Source organism: Pan troglodytes, chromosome 2, assembly GCF_028858775.2.
Source record: "Pan troglodytes isolate AG18354 chromosome 2, NHGRI_mPanTro3-v2.0_pri, whole genome shotgun sequence".
NCBI lineage: Eukaryota > Metazoa > Chordata > Mammalia > Primates > Hominidae > Pan > Pan troglodytes.
In genome coordinates, this window is record NC_086015.1 from 163674849 (window position 1) to 163691413 (window position 16565).

Genomic DNA, 16565 nt, shown 5'->3' on the forward strand with positions numbered 1-16565 from the left:
TCTTACACCCAGAGCAGTAGCTGTCAAGTCAATTTTATGGAAAATACACTGGACTTGGACATCCTGAGTCAAACTGCCATCACCTAAAGGGCCTGGATTTAAAAGGAATTTTCAAGATTATTGTAACTTCTGGGTTAAGTGTTTAGGGAAAAAAATGTTAAATCTACTTTTCTTATACATGATTGGTGTGCTTAGTTTTTTATCAATTTGACACTACAGTCCAAATTTGCTTCTGATCACACTAGAATAGTTTTACCAATGTTCATTATTTTTCAACTTCCTTTATTAAGAATTAAGGCTGGTTGGGCGCAGTGGCTCACGCCTGTAATCCCAGCACTTTGGGAAGCCGAGGTGGGCAGATCATTTGCGGTCAGGAGTTCAATACCAGCCTGGCCAATACGGTGAAACCCCATTTCTACTAAAAATACAAAAATTAGCCAGGCGTGGTAGCGTACTCCTGTAATCCCAGCTACTCAGGAGGCTGAGGCAGAACTGCTTGAACCCTTGAGGCAGAGGTTGCAGTGAGCCGAGATTGCGCCACTACACTCCAGCCTGGGCCACAGAGCGAGACTGTGTCTCAAAAAAATAAAAATAAAAGACTGCACTAACGCCACCAACGTGCATATTGATTTGAAGGCATCTTGCAGCAACTTTTAAAAATTATTGTACATATATATTTAAAAGCATACTTTATTAATGTGCTTATTTAAAAGTTTAGGGAAAACGTTAAGTGTTCAAAATGTCAAGTTTGTTAGGCATCAGTTTGTTAGTGTTTGGGAGTATTGCCTCAGATATCTGGGCAAAATTTTTTCCTCCCATAATATTAAATTATTGGCTGACAGTTAATGAATTTTGCCAATAAGTAAAATAATCAAGAAGTTACAAAAAGGATAAGATACTCAGCTATCTTGGCCTTCAAAATAGCCAACGGTGGATTCTAACTAAAATTTTATATATAAATGGTAAATAATCCACCAAACCCGAGGAGTTAACAATTAAAGTTGGCCTATTTATAGTTCACTTTAATAGCTACAATGGAAGATTCAATTTTGGAAACTCAAAAAGGTCAACTAATTTCAAAACTCTTAGGCAAGCTTCTATAACAATGTTACCCATTCCTTAGTAAACAAAAAAAAATCCAAAAAGCTACATTCACATTTTTTGCATTGGTTCACAAATTTAAATGAATTTAGATTACTTTTGGAATAGTAATTAGAAGCCCTGGGCAGTATGGGAGTTGAGATGTGGGCTTTATTTGGCCCTTAGTAGCTGTGTGACCTTGGGCAAGTCACCTCAACAACTCATCATCTAAAGGGAAGGGTTGGGACAGACTGTAATTCATGGACTCTTATGAATCCCCTAAAACTGTATGAAAAACTACCATGTATATACACTTTTTGGGGAAGCTGGTCCAGTTTTCATTAGTTCTCAGAGGCAACCTTGATCCCCAAATAAGCTTGCTATGATAACTATATAAGGCTATCACTTGTAAATTGTTCCAGTTCTAAATAGTTGAGTCCTTGTCATAGGAAGAACTCTTAAGATGGCTCCCAAGATTCCCTGGTATACATACTCCATATAACCCCCTCCTTTGACTGTGAACAGGATCTTTGAATATGATGCGTATCACCCCTGTGATTGGACTACAATGCAGGGCAAAGGTGAAGGGATTTTGCAGGCGTAATGAAGGTACCTCATCAGTTTGGCTTTGGGTTAATCAAAAGGGAGATCACCCTGGTGGGTAGGTGGCCTGATCTAATCAGGTGAGACCTTTAAAAGAGCGCTTAAGGCCTTCCCTGAGGATCAGAGATTCTCTTGCTGGCCTTGAAGAAGTTCCCATGATTTCTTCAGTTGCTAGGCAATGGATTTTGCCATATGTGCATAAAAGAGGACCCCCTAGCTTCAGATAAGACTGCAGCTCTGGCTGACACCTTTATTGCAGCCTTGTGAGACCCTGAGCAGAAAACCTAACTACACTCTTGACCTACAGAAATTGTGAAATAACGTATGTTGTGTTTTAAGACACTAAATTTATGGTAATTATACCAAAATTACACAGCAGTTATTCTCTAAATTCAAAATTTAGCTTAATCTCTGTAACTTTTTCCTTGAGGAAACTGAGGCAATGGAGAATCCAAAAAGGGTGCCCCCATAAATTACTGTTACAAAACCCAGTCATTTTACAATGCAGTTATACCTTTAAAGAAACAAACAACTCCTCACCCTATGAAGTGCTGCTGAGGTAAGCCTAAACTAAATGATACACTCCCTCTCCCCAAAATTATTCTAGATCCATTTTTAATGATTCATAGATAGCTCTAATTATAGAAATGCTCCAGGTTTGGTCCAGAGCAATGTGGACCAATGGAAAGTATTATTTCCACCATAACACACAATTACTGAAGTCTTTGAAAATTACAAAGGAAATATATTTAAAGATAGATTTTAGACTAGGGCGTCTCACACACCCCTAATATAATATTCTTATTTTTACAGCACTTGAGGTGGTCTCAATGTTCAAAAAGACAGTTTAAGACATGAAACGTTAAGAACGTTTAGCTTATTAGGCATATTATTCTATGCCCCCATCCCCATCAGAAATAAGCCTGTGTTAAAAATGAAACAATTTCCTAGATCATTGGAGAATTTAAAAAAAAAAAAAGTGTTTAACCAGGTAACCGTGATGAACTGTCAACTGTACTGAATCAATTTCAGAGACAGAAAGCCCTTCCCAGAATTTCTACTAGAAAATCAATGTTCTATATTAGGCTATAGATGGAAATAAAATATTTAAACGATAAGGTAGTCCTTATATCCAGAGATATTAATATCACCCTTACCTATTTTCCATATCACTATTCTATACAATAATTTGTATATAAAATTTGTATACAAGCTCATTGGCTTACTTTGAATCCAATATTTTTCACTAAAAAACACAAATTATGTAAAGTATTGCTGTGTTCACCTTCCAATTACTGAAACCTTCTGTACTATGCTTTGTATACAATCCATCATTTGGAGCTGTATGTTGAAGATATAGCAATACTCAAAATATAGTTCAAGTTGTCTCGGTCTGTTTTACTGGAGAATGAAGGAAAGTTAAAACCTTGCTTTGGATAGGGAGAAAACTGAAGCACTGATGGTGTCAACTGGACAAACTCAGTGGGCTAAAATATTAACATGTCCATACTGAAATGACAGAACCGAAGAAATTTCTTATTATGCTGGTTCTAGGTAAAAAGACAGGAAGCTAATGTAAGCCATTGAATTATACTCTAACTTTATATAAAAAAAAAAAAAATCCACACACCACACACACACACCCCATGTAAAACATTGCTTTAAGTTTTAATGTTTATTTCCCCAAGACAGCCTAGCCTGCACTCTACTTGGATAAATTTTACAAGCTAGTTTTCTGCTGCTTCTAGTTTTAAACTTTAACCATGTTTCTGATGACAAGGAATGCTGCAAAAATACTCTAGTTCAACAAAGAGTTATGATCACAAAATAATTTTTATCCATTCTACAGTGTTTCAGAATTACCAGTTGATTTTTAAACACAAAGTAGATATAGATGCTAATGGTGGCTAATCTGGTATGTTTCTTATAGCAAACTGTTGTTCATGCAACACTTGTGCTCAAAGGGGAAGGCACAGGATTTCCTACAATGAGCCACCTTATAAAGAGTTCTTTTTGTACAAATTAATTTATGTCACATTTAATTTAGTGTGCATAACCTCAAAACTGAGGTATTATTCCAATTTATAAAAACCACTTGCATAACTTTTATGCAAGTTTTAAAAATACAAAGTTTTCTCCCTAAAGTGGCTCAAAATAGATTGTTCATGGCTGCCTACATCTAAGATAAAAAGATTCTAAAACAATTGAACAGATTAGGCATATTATTAAAGGTGTTCAAACCATTACTTGATTTGTACATCTACTCAAACCTCTTCATCGGTCTTTATTCAGCAGTACATATGCACCAAATTCCATTTTAGAAGTTTCCATATCATTTTCATAGAAAACAAAGTTTGAAAACAAGTAACATTTAAACACAGCACGGTATTCTACCACAACTGAAACTTTTTTCTTCTTCTTCTTTACAGGACTCAACAAAATCTAAAAATGAACTATGCTGTAGATTTACCTCATGCAAAGATCTTTATGTTATCTCTGAAAATGAAAAGGATGGCCTTTTAAGCACATTTTACTGTTTTATACTATTATGGCAACTTGTGTACTGCAACACAGTCTATTTTGAGGGAAATTTATGATTTTTTTCATGCAAAAGTCTACACAAATTAGTTTTGATGATATGGAAAGCTTTTCATAGCATCAAACATTCATCTGGTGCAAATGCACAGGGAAACCTTCCTGAAAAGTTTTCTGACTCGAGAAGCAACTAAAAAAAGGCATACTAGGTAAAGTAAATAAAAACTAAAAAAAAAAAAAGAAAGAAAAGAAAAGAAAAAAAGAAAAAAAAAAGGAGTGGGGTGGGGGGAAGGAGGTCGGAAAGGGGGAAATAGAAAACACAGGCTGCAGAGTAAACCAATGTCTGCTGCTAAACCAGTCTTTGTTTTCATGTCCAGTGTACATTAACACTTATGATCTCATTTTGATGATTTACTAGGTTTGTTATCAGCCCCCTGAAGGTGAATCAAGCTTGCATGCGTTCACATACAGCACCACAACCACGCTCTCGTACACAGTCACTCCAGGACTAGGAGTCTGCTTCATGAGTGAAGAGCCCTAGATTTCAAAGATGAACCTGGCTCTCCATCACTGAGCCAGACATTCATTCAACATTGTCCATTCACACACTGCTTCATAGCAAGGCCTGGGCTCATTTTCCTTTGACTTATATGGGCAGCCTATTCTCTTTTATGCTTACAAGGCTTGAAGATGACAGTACTGCACTTTCCCCTCAATTGATATAGAGTAAGTCAATGTTCTTTCTCAGGCACTGACGATCTGTGACCTGTAGCCCTTTTTACTTTGAACAACCTAAATAAGCATTCATGTAAAGTTTTCATTACATTTTGCCACTCATTCTCACTCGCACCCACTCGCCATCTTGACCTCATTTGGGCATTTTCTGTGATTCCAAATGAAATCTTCACATTTTCTTTCCCGATTTAATGCAGCAGCAGATCCCATGAGCCAAGCTTGATGGATCAAACCCTTTTATATATATGTATATATATATATATACATATATATATATATATATCTCAGTGCTGCATTGTACCTAACTTCCACAACATCTTTCTAAAACTGGAACCCTTCTGTTGGTACATTGGCAGATGAATTGAAACCAAATGTTCCGCCTTGAATTGCCTCTGGAACAAGGCTAGGGTCTTCATCAATCTAGGTGAAAAAAAAGAAAAAGAATGTGATAATTAGTTTTAAAATATATATAAACAGTATTATAGTACTAATCCCATTACCCTTAAAAAAAGGTCTGGAGAGATGATGAATGCCAACACTGTCTTACCATCCTTTAGAAAATTGAAACAGTTTATAAAAGGTTTTTTTTTTCTTTCTTTCTTTTTTGAGAGGGAGTCTCACTCTGTCACCCAGGCTGGAGATGAGTAGCACAAACATAGCTCATTGCAGCCTCAACCTCTTGGGCTCAAGTGATCCTCCCAACTCAGCCTCCCGAGTAGCTGGGACTACAGGTGTGCACCATCACGCCTGGCTAATTTTTGTATTTTTTGTAGAGACGGAGTTTCTCCATACTGCCCAGGCTGGTCTCAAACTCCTAAGCTCAAGCAATCTGCCTGTCTTGACCTCCCAAAGTATTGAGATTACAGGTGTGAGCCACAGTGCCCACCCAAGACTTTTTCTTAAGGGATGCCAAAATGAGAAAAAAGAGAATATGTAAGACGGGCATTTTCCAAAAGAATGAAGGAACAGTAATGATGGCCCTAAGTCTCAAAGAGAGGATGCAAAATTTGGTCTCATTACAATTTCCCTTAAACCTGGGCAAGTACAGCTAGGCGCGGTGGCTCATGCCTGTAATCCCAGTACTTTGGGAGGCTGAGACGGGTGGATGACCTGAAGTCAGGAGTTCAAGACCAGCCTGGCCAACGTGGCGAAACCCCATCTCTACTAAAAATACAAAAATTAGCTGGGCATGGTGGCATGCGCCTATAATCCCAGCTACTTGGGAGGTTGAGGGTGGAGAATTCCTTGAACCTGGGAGGCAGAGGTTGCAGTGAGCCAAGATTGTGCCACTGTACTCCAGCCTGGGTGACAGAGCAAAACTCTGTCTCAAACAAAACAAAACAAAACAAATCACAAAACAAAAAAACCCCGGGCAAGTACATAAAGACAATCACATTAAAAAAAAATCTAATGCCACCACTTTTGGAAAGTGAATCTTTGGTATATCTTTCAATAGCAATTAGAGACAAATGGTATTTGGGCTTAAAATAGTAAAATACAGATTGAGTATCCCTAATCTGAAAGTCCAAAACAAAAAATATTCCAAAATCTGAAACTTTCTGGGCACCAATATGATGCTCAAAGGAAATGCTCATTGGAACATTTTGAATTTCAGATGCTCAAGTGGTAGAAATAATTCAAATATTCTAAAATTCAAAAAAATCCAAAATCCAAAACTGTTCTGGTCCCATGCATTTCAGATAAGGGATACTCCACCTATAATAGTTCTGCTAATAATGGTTATTATTATTATTATATACATTATTCTATATGCTTTGCATCTAAAGGCTCCTTTTGGAAATTCCACAATATTACAAACCTGTAGTGTACTTCCTATAACTATGTATATAATCTGAATTATTCTTTTCACAATCTAAGTCAAGAATGAAAACTACATGTTGAGGTATTAGAAATTATAAGGCTATTACAATTAGTCACCAAATTGCAAATTATGATTTTCAAAAATCCAACTTCAAGACACGATCAAAGTTACTCTTAAAAGAATATGCCAGGCTGGGCGTGGTGGCTCATGCCTGTAATCTCAGCACTTTGGGAGGCCAAGATGGGAGAATTGTTTGAGTCCAGGAGTTCAAGCTCAGCCAGGGCAACATAGGGAGACCTTGTCTCTACAAAAGACTTAAAAAGTTATCCGGGCATAGTGGCATGCACTTGTAATCCCAGCTATTTGGGAGGCTGAGGTGGGAGGATCACCTGAGCCAGGGAGGGGGAGGTTGCAGTGAGCTGTGACTGCGCCAATGCACTCCAGCCTGGGCCCCGTCTTTAAAAAAAGAAAGAAAAAAAAAACTTTTCTTAATTTTATTTCTGGTTTATTTAACTGGCATTATATTCTAAATAGGACTAAGCTTAAACAACTGTAAGTAAATAGTCCATAATTTTCTTTTCTAATATTGTCCTTGTCAAGTTAATGTTCAAACTATACATACTTAACAAAATGTTTAATAACATTCTATTCTTTTTGATAATATGGAAAGGCATGCAGTAAAAGACTTATTCTTTGAAAAGCTGAGAAATCATTAAAGAAATCCTTTGGTGGCTGCACTGAACCACTATAAAATTTTCTAAGGAGCAATTGGTTTAATTTTAGATTTACTTTTCCAAAGAGGAAATACTAAAAATAAGTTAATACTTTAATTTCCACTACTATTACTAACAATCTGAAGATATTTTTGTATACTATACCTTACATTATATAGTGCCTTACCTTTTTATTTCCATCTTATTTATTTTCGTATTTGTTTTTGGTCATGAAATAAAAACAGTGACAACCCATTCAAGTGTGGATTAACTACTGTCATAAAGAACTTATTACAGGATATACTAGTATCACTGTTTTGTTTATAAATATGGTATGCTATTAACAATTTTAAAAAATGAGAACTATAAAGACACCAAGTGAAAATAAAGTCTGACTCATCTCGTTTGGTCAAAAAAGTCCTTATTTCTTGCCATTAGAGCTAATATGCCCTGAAGGGATCTTAAAATATTGAAATATTTATGTTTTCAAAGCAGGTGACATTACTGTCATACATCTATTTTAATTCCATTCCAAACAAATACACATGTATGTCCCCCAGCTTATTATATATATTACTTTATCCAGATCTATGTTTATATATAAAATTAAGAAAACTACAAAATTATTAAATACATCATCTGAAGAGAAGAACTGATCAATGATCTCATAGGCCAATTTGTAGATGTCTTCATTTTCATGATTTTGAAGTTGTTCAATTTTCTCCAGCCCTGCAAGAAATTTTGCAATGTGAAACAATAGTAATATTTAAAGAGCAGTGACAAGTTAGAATAATCTTTGGAACACATAATCCAATTTCTGAATTGCAAATTTTTTGAATTATAATTTTTGGGAATTTAAAGGTGAATCTTAAATATAAAAAAATTTTATGCACGAAGATACAGCATATTTATCTTAAAATTAACAACCTGAGTGTCTAACTGCTTGTAAATGTACAAATAAGTGTATAAATAAGTAATGAGACATCAGCCTATTCATCAGAATACATAACCAATGTTTATAACCAGCAATAACATGTAAAATTCCATTTAAGTAAAAAGCAGAATCTTCCTACTTTCCAGCACCTGCCAAGTTTTTCTAGTGAGCACATATGAAAATAAATTTAAAATACTGGTGATTAATAAATATGATGCTTAAGATACCTGTTAAGTTTACTGGAAAATGATGAAGATCTAACACAGTATTTCAGGGGAAAAGAGAATTTTCCCTGTAAACATTAATGAGTTTAAATTATAGGCAGAAACATTAAAAAGTATATACTTAACTTGTTGATACGCAAATTGGATCCTGTTTTACTTTAGAGGAAAAATAATTTTAAAGTCTTTGAAAAAAGTGAAATTGCCCCTTCATGAGTGTTCTTCCTCTATCCATTTCTTAAATGGAGAAAGTTATCTTAGGCTCACTTCTCACCTACACACTCATTCTGGTGATCTTCCCATTAAAAAATCTGGCTACTACACATAGGCTGAGGACTTGCAAATCTATAGCTTCATTTCTTTTCTGAGCTTCACATGCATAAAATTAAAACGCTTGTGTAATTCTACCAGGAAATTTCATAGCTACCTAAAACTCAAACTGTCCAAAACACAATTTGTTATTTGCCTTCCTCATTTAAATGGTTCGTCCTACAGTTGTATTCTTATTTGGTGATAATCAACAATAGCTTGAAATCTAAGAGAAAGCCCAAGTTCCCCTTTCCCTCAATATCCCACAATCAAACCTCAAAAACTTGAAAGTCCATCCACTGGACTTTAAATCTCCTCATCTCCCCTTTGTCTCTATTATTACTGCCTTCATTTATTGTGGCTTGGCCACTATATACTTTTTTTTTTTTTTTTTTGAGACAGAGTCTCACTCTGTTGCCCAGGCTGGAGTGCAGTGGCGTGATCTTGGCTCACTGCAGCCTCTGCCTCCTGGGTTCAAATGATTCTCGTGCCTCAGCCTCCCAAGCAGCTAGGATTACAGGTGTGCGCTACCACACCCGGCTAATTTTTTATATTTTTAGTAGAGATGGGGTTTCATCATGCTGACCAGCCTGGTCTTGAACTTCTGGCCTCAGGTGATCTGCCCGCCTCAGGCCTCCCAAAGTGCTGGGATTACAGGTGTGAGCCACTGTGCCCGGCCATAAATACTTTCTTAACTGGTCTCTTCCTGCCTCCTTTCTCCAAAGGCTTCATTCCCCAGATATCCATGTTCCACCTGAATGCACCCCATCCCCTAGATGAATCACCAATGGCCTGCCACTCCTATGGCACAATCCACTGGGGATTCCTGGGTCTTACCTCCAGTGAGGTAGGCAATGTTCAAGAACTTACATTTTTACTTGAATGTATAAAGATATTTTAGTAATTAAAATGTTTACAAGTTAAAAAAATCAAGTAGTAAAAATAATTAAGTATGCCTATTGTTATTTTTTGTTACTTAATCCCTAATTAGTTCTGTAACACTATTCCCCATCTCTTGTTCCTAACTCGACAGTTATAGATTTTTCTATTGTTGTTGCTCTATGAGTCACTTTAGTAACTTTAAATATATCTATTTCTTACTACATTAATTTTGAAGCCGCTCACCATTCCCATCTAGTTGAAGTTATGGGTTCTCCTACTTTTGCAGTTACCTCTCTTTTCATTCACTTTTCAACTTCTGTCAGAAATACCTTTATATTTATGCTTATCCAGATTGATAACACACTGTGTTACACAGCCACATTTGAAATTTTCATGTTCTGTCTATATATTAACTCTAAGACTTGAAAGCTAATATGTATTGTTTACATTCCAGGAGGCTCTGGTACATGGCCATGTTTGGAAACTATTGCCCTAAAGAATAAAACATCTGCTGTGCCATAAAGCTTGTTAAGATTCACAGGAGGTCGGGCGCAGTTGCTCACACCTGTAATCTCAACACTCTGGGAGGCCAAGGGGAGCGGATCACCTGAGGTCAGGAGTTCAACAGCAGCCTGACCAACATGATGAAACCCCGTCTCTACTAAATATACAAAAAATTTGCTGGGCATGGTGGCAGGCACCTGTAATCCCAGCTACTCAGGAGGCTGAGGCAGAAGAATCGCTTGAACCTGGGAGACAGAGGTTGCAGTGAGCCGAGATTGTGCCATTGCACTCCAGCCTGGGCAACAGAGCAAGACACTGTCTCAAAAAAAAAAAAAAAAAAAAGCCTTCATAGGAGGCTGGTTACTTCTCCAGCTTTGTCTCTTCGTAGTTTCTACCCCATACTGTGTGATTCAGCAACACTGAACTACTTATAATTTGCTGAATGCTATTTCTGACCTCAGACTTTGCTCATGGTGTTATCTCTGCCTGGAACACCTTTCATCCCTTTTTACTTTATTAATCCTTATTCATCTCTCAAAATCCAGCTCAGGTGCACTTCCTGCTTCTTCCAGAATGGATTAGGCATCCCATTTTGTTGTACGTTTCTATTAGGGTTATTAGCACATTAAATCAGTTCATATTTATCAAGACTAGACTACATGCCTTGAGGGCAAGGACTGTGTCTTGTTTACCACTGTCTTCCCAGTAACTTATCACGGTGCCTGTTCAATATATGGCAGCAATTCAGTTACCTAAGCATATGCAAGAGGCTGAGCAGGACTGCACATATAGAATACAATATTTACTTTATTCTGTTACTTGAATATCTAAGACAGAAAAATATAGATGTGCTATATTAGTCAGCAAATAAAGGTAGTTACAAAGAGAACATTAAGATGTGGAATAAGAGCTTATAATAAACTTACCTCCACATTCTTCTATAAGATTGCCTATGGTTTCTGCCTCATCTTCAGCCATTTTTAATATATTACTTAGTCCATCGAGTACTACTTGCACAACTTGTGCATCTTTTACAGTCAGCAAGTTGCAAAAAGGTGGGATAACATTTTGTTGTATAAGGTAAGCCACCTGAAGAATAAAAACAACATAAAATAATGCAATATAGGTAAACTTTGTGTGCCATGTTATCCCACTGGAATAATTCTGATTTTGAAATTTCGAGTATAGAAACATGACCTCATCTCTCTCATGTTAAGTGTGCCTACATTATTAATCTAACCTCCTTTTCTTTTAAATTTAGTTTCCTTTTTCCCGAACTTAGAAAAAAACAACGTAAAGTTAAAATAAAGGAATCACTCAACTTCATATTAAACATTTCTTTGCCATAAGAAATACTTCCTTCAAAGATTTTTCCCTTTAAGAGTAAGAAATTATGAAATCAGTTAAGGAGGCTGTTAATGGAGGCTGTATACAATTTTTAATTTAATTAATTAATTAATTAAATATAGAGAGATGGGGTCTCACTATGTTGCCCAGGCTGGTCTTGAACTCCTGAACCCAAGAGATCCTCCTGCCTTGGCCTCACAAAATGCTAGGATTACATGCATGAGCCACTGCATCCCGCCTGGATACTAGTTTCAAAAAACTACAATGGCTCAATGTGACAGCATCCAGTGGCTCACATGTGCCTGGCTACCTCTCAATTCACTATTCTATTGATTTCACAATATTTTCCAATGATTTCAGTATTTCATTAGTTATAATTTCCATGCATTATATTAATATTCCTGTTCTGCTCTGTATTTATGTGAATTCACTGAAAACCACCAGTCTGCAGCTTTTTTGTTACAGTTATCAATTTATTGCTATTCAGCTCTAAATTTGTTCTTTTTACCTACTCTGTGAAACAGATCTAACCTCTTTAAAACTGTTTTTCCTTTGCCAGTTGGCACAATGTTAAGCTTTGTCACCCGCAAGACCTGAGAGTGGGTGCCTCTTTCCTAGGCATCTTACATTCCTCACCCTAGTTCCTAAGTCCTAGCCATCTGGTTGAGCTTTTAATTCCTTGTTTGGTTTGCTGCTGATGAATTTGTTATTGTTGCTGTCTTTTTACTTTTTGTTGTTGTTGTTCATTTGTTAGGAGAATGTGTGATGCAGTTTCTTCCATATTAACTTAAGAAGTCTGTTCATTCCTAATACTGTTAAAAAAAAACAAAACAAAAAACTCCTGACTATAGGGGCCTCAATTTTACCATGGATTAAAAAATTCTTGTAGGCCAATAAATTGGGAAAAAGAACACTTCTATGAAGTATGACGAAAGGAAGTCAAGGTGATACTTCTATGTGACAAAGAAAGTTATATACCTGTTATATAAAAGTTAGTACCTGTTATCTTGCTCTTATTTTATTTTTTTAATAGAGATGTAGTCTCACTGTGTTGCCCAGGCCAGTCACAAAACCCTGGCCTCGGGTGATCCTCCAGCCTTGGCCTCCCAGGGTGTTGCTATTATTTTAAATTATAACTTACTCAAACCTAAATCAATATTACCTGTACTTTTATTTTACCAGTTTTGAGAAATAAATTTTAAAAAGCTCAACTTACTTGATCTTTCCTTCCACTAATTGTTAAGTTACTTATGGCCCAAGCAGCTTCTTTTTGAGTGCCAAAATCCCCCTGTAAAAAGGCAAAACAAAGGCTATAAAAATTGCCACACAGAGTAAACTGGAAAAAATGTTTGCTGTGATGATTTTTCAACTGCTTATTTCCCAAGGTCTCCTTTTAGTCTTTCTGTATATATCATTTTTTCTTATTAAGACAGGTCTTTGACTATTCCCAATCTACCCCAAATACATGGAGACACCTTTCTGTGAACTCTCCTGGAAACAAACTGAGTTGATATTATTATCTAATATTATCAGATTAAATGAAGTTGATGATAAAATGAAATAAAAATAGTAAAGAAAAAATTTAAAAATCTACAATTTCACTACAAAGAGTCACGTAAACAAACATATTCTTTTACACACAAAGCTTTTACACACAAAAATGATACCCACCATTAATGAAACTATGATAAGGATGTTATACATTGCCTTTTCAAATACGAAGCGAAGAAATATTTAAAAGTCATTAAAAAATTCATATACATAAACTTCATAATCTCATTTTTGAGAATTTACCAAGAAAATAATATAAAGTAGAGTAATAATATCTTTCTATATATGGTTATCACAGCACCATAATAGCCAAAAAGTAAAAACAACTAAAATTCTCAATAAGCATAATTGTCTAATTATGGTAAATCTACTGAATAAGCAACTATTAAATATTGACAAGTGGCAACCTGAAAAAATGCTTATGATGTATTAAAAAACCATATAAATAAAAGAAATGCAAATTAAAATATCCATATCTCCTTTCATATTTATCAGAATAAGAAAATCTAAATATTTGTGTGTGAGGCTGGTAGTATAAAATGGCATAATTCTTATAGGGGAATTAGCCTTATAATAGCAAAATTTACATATATGTTTATCTGTAGATCTAGTAATCCCAAATATAATCAGGCAAAAACATCAAAAAAAAAAAAACTTACAAGCTATTCTTTTTTTTTTTTTTTTTTTTTTGAGAGGACCTCGCTGTTGCCTAGGCTGGAGTGCAGTGGTGCAATCTCGGCTCACTGCAACCTCCACCTCCTGGGTTCAAGTGATTCTCCCACCTCAGCCTCCTGAGTAGCTGGGACTACAGGAATGCACCACCACGCCTGGCTAGTTTTTGTATTTTTTTTGGTAGAGACACGGTTTCCCCATGTTGGCCAGGCTGGTCTTGAACTCCTGACCTCAAGTGATCTGCCTGCCTCAGCCTCCCAAGTGCTGGGATTACACGTGTGAGCCACTGTGCCCAGCCACAAGCTATTCTTTTATTATTTATTTATTTTTTGAGATGGAGTCTCGCTCTGTCACCCAGGCTGGAGTGCAGTGGCGCAATCTTGGCTCACTGCAAGCTCTGCCTCCTGGGTTCATACCATTCTCCTGCCTCGGCCTCTCGAGTAGCTGGGACTACAGGCGCCCACCACCATGCCTGGCTAATTTTTTGTATTTTTAGTAGAGACGGGGTTTTGCTGTGTTAGCCAGGATGGTCTCGATCTCCTGACCTCGTGATCTGCCCGCCTCAGCCTCCCAAAGTGCTGGGATTACAGGCATGAGCCACTGCGCCCGGCCACTATTCTTTAAAGTACTATTTAACAACAAACACTGGAGACATCTCAAATATCATCATTAATAGATTGACTTCATACATTATAGTGCATCCGTACAATGCAGTACTATGTAGCTATGAAAGGAATAAGAAAAACAAGGAATAAGAAAAAAAAGGAATAAAGAAGCTCTCTATATAGTGCTATGGGACTGACATTTTTTTAAGTACATTACTGATGAAATATATTCTAAGGGCAAACAAATGTCAAAGAAATCTTAAAAGTACATTCAGTAGTCATGTTGTCAGGGGCAATACGGCTTTGTTATTTTTATATATATATATATATATATAAATATATTTGCATCTCTTTTGTCTCATGCTGAAAATTAGGAGTTTTTTATGGTCTTTAGGATATATGTCATCAATGATGTACTTAAAAATAATGTATATTGACATGTATCCACAGATCTATACATACCAAAATGTAAGAAAAATAAGTAATTATGCTAATGTTTTTAGGAAGATTTTCAGCATAAAAGAGATGTAAATATAAAATCAGAGGAATAAAAATTAAAAACCCTGTTATCTTAAATATCCAATAATATTTAATAGCTCCCTTTCATTCATGATTCATTTTTTATGAACTCTCATGTTCCTGAACTCATCATCTTTCACTTTCTACAATGCCTATCATTTATTTTGTTGATTCAGGTCTAGAAAAAATGACAACATTATAACAATGATCACCTTTATAGCTGAAATATGATCCTTAAACACCATTCTCTACAAAACAAAATCAAGATACCATAGAAAAATAGTTAATTCCAGTTCTAGATCAGAAAACATGTAAGATAGGCCTGGGAATCATGTCATATCCAAAAGGTGTAGCTCTCAAAAACTAGTGATAACATAAAAGATACAGGTCACCAATTCTAAGAGGTTCCTGTTGGTCAGGAACAAACAGAGTATCAAAAAGAGTAACAACTAAAATGGATTAAAACTTGCAAAATATATTTTAAAAATTCATAATTTCCAAATGACACTAAAAAAAAATCTACTCTGGTCTTTCAAGGTTATTAGGGAACGAGTCATTCTAAAAAATGACTGATAAGGACAAAGAATCAAACATTTATCTTGCCTATCCTAAATGAACTGTATTTCAAAGTATTAATAAACAATAGCTGATAAAGAAATGCTCTTGGCCGGGCATGGATGGCTCACACCTAATCACCTGAGGTCGGGAGTTGGAGACCAGCCTGGCCAACATGGTGAAACCGCATCTCTACTAAAAATACAAAAATTAGCTGGGTGTAGTGGCGTGTGCCTATAGTCCCAGCTACTTGGGAGGCTGAGGCGCAAGAATCGCCTAAACCCGGGAGGTAGAGATTGCAGTGAGCTGATATCGTGTCACTGCACTCTAGCCTGGGTGACAGCGAGACCGTCTAAAAAAAAACAACAAAACAAAAAACAAGACAAGTTCTTTACTAAAGAATCATGGCCAATACACAAAGAATGACGGAATTAGAAAGTCACCATTTTGCAACTCCTAGTAAAACAAGGGATCCTAACAAGGATCATCAATGGCTACCTAAAAACCATAGGTGAAAGATTAATGGATAACTTTATAACCATCAGCTGGAATAGGCTGTAACACCTCAGATCACTCAACAATCTTAATATCACTACATGTAAGACAGACTGTGTCTCCTCATGTGAATCATTAGGAAATAGAGTTGTGCATGACATATTCTTGCCTAAAAAACTGAACTCGATTTACAGGAAACACAGAGAAACAGATTTATCTTCTCTTTAATTACAGATCAGTGTTCAGAACCCTCATGCTGTGATTGTTTCTTCTACTTTGTGGTTTTTTTTTTTTTTTTTTTCTTTTTTGAGACAGGGTCTTGCTCTGTCACTCAGGCTGGAATGCAATGGCATGACCATGGCTCACCACAGCCTCAACCTCCTGGATTCAAATGATCCTCCCACCGTAGCTTCCCAAGTAGCTAGAACCACAGGCGCATGCTACCACACCAAACTAATTTCTTTTTTTAAAAAAGTTTTTGTA

The 16565-nt window shown here is 36.2% G+C and overlaps 1 protein-coding gene across 4 annotated transcripts in view; it reads right to left on the bottom strand.

The window, feature by feature from the left end:
* Window positions 1–3332: 3332 nt before the first annotated feature.
* The window catches only part of KPNA4 (karyopherin subunit alpha 4), a 64726-nt gene continuing 51493 nt past the window's right edge, over window positions 3333–16565 (bottom strand). For 2 of the 4 annotated variants that reach the window (XM_016940022.4, NM_001280407.1), the window contains 4 exon segments: window positions 12902–12973; window positions 11265–11427; window positions 8123–8217; window positions 5128–5373 (listed from right to left, as the gene is read on the bottom strand). In XM_016940022.4, coding sequence (XP_016795511.1) covers window positions 5275–5373; window positions 8123–8217; window positions 11265–11427; window positions 12902–12973 — 429 coding nt within the window. In that variant the 3' untranslated portion in view covers window positions 5128–5274. 4 annotated transcript variants of the gene reach the window in all.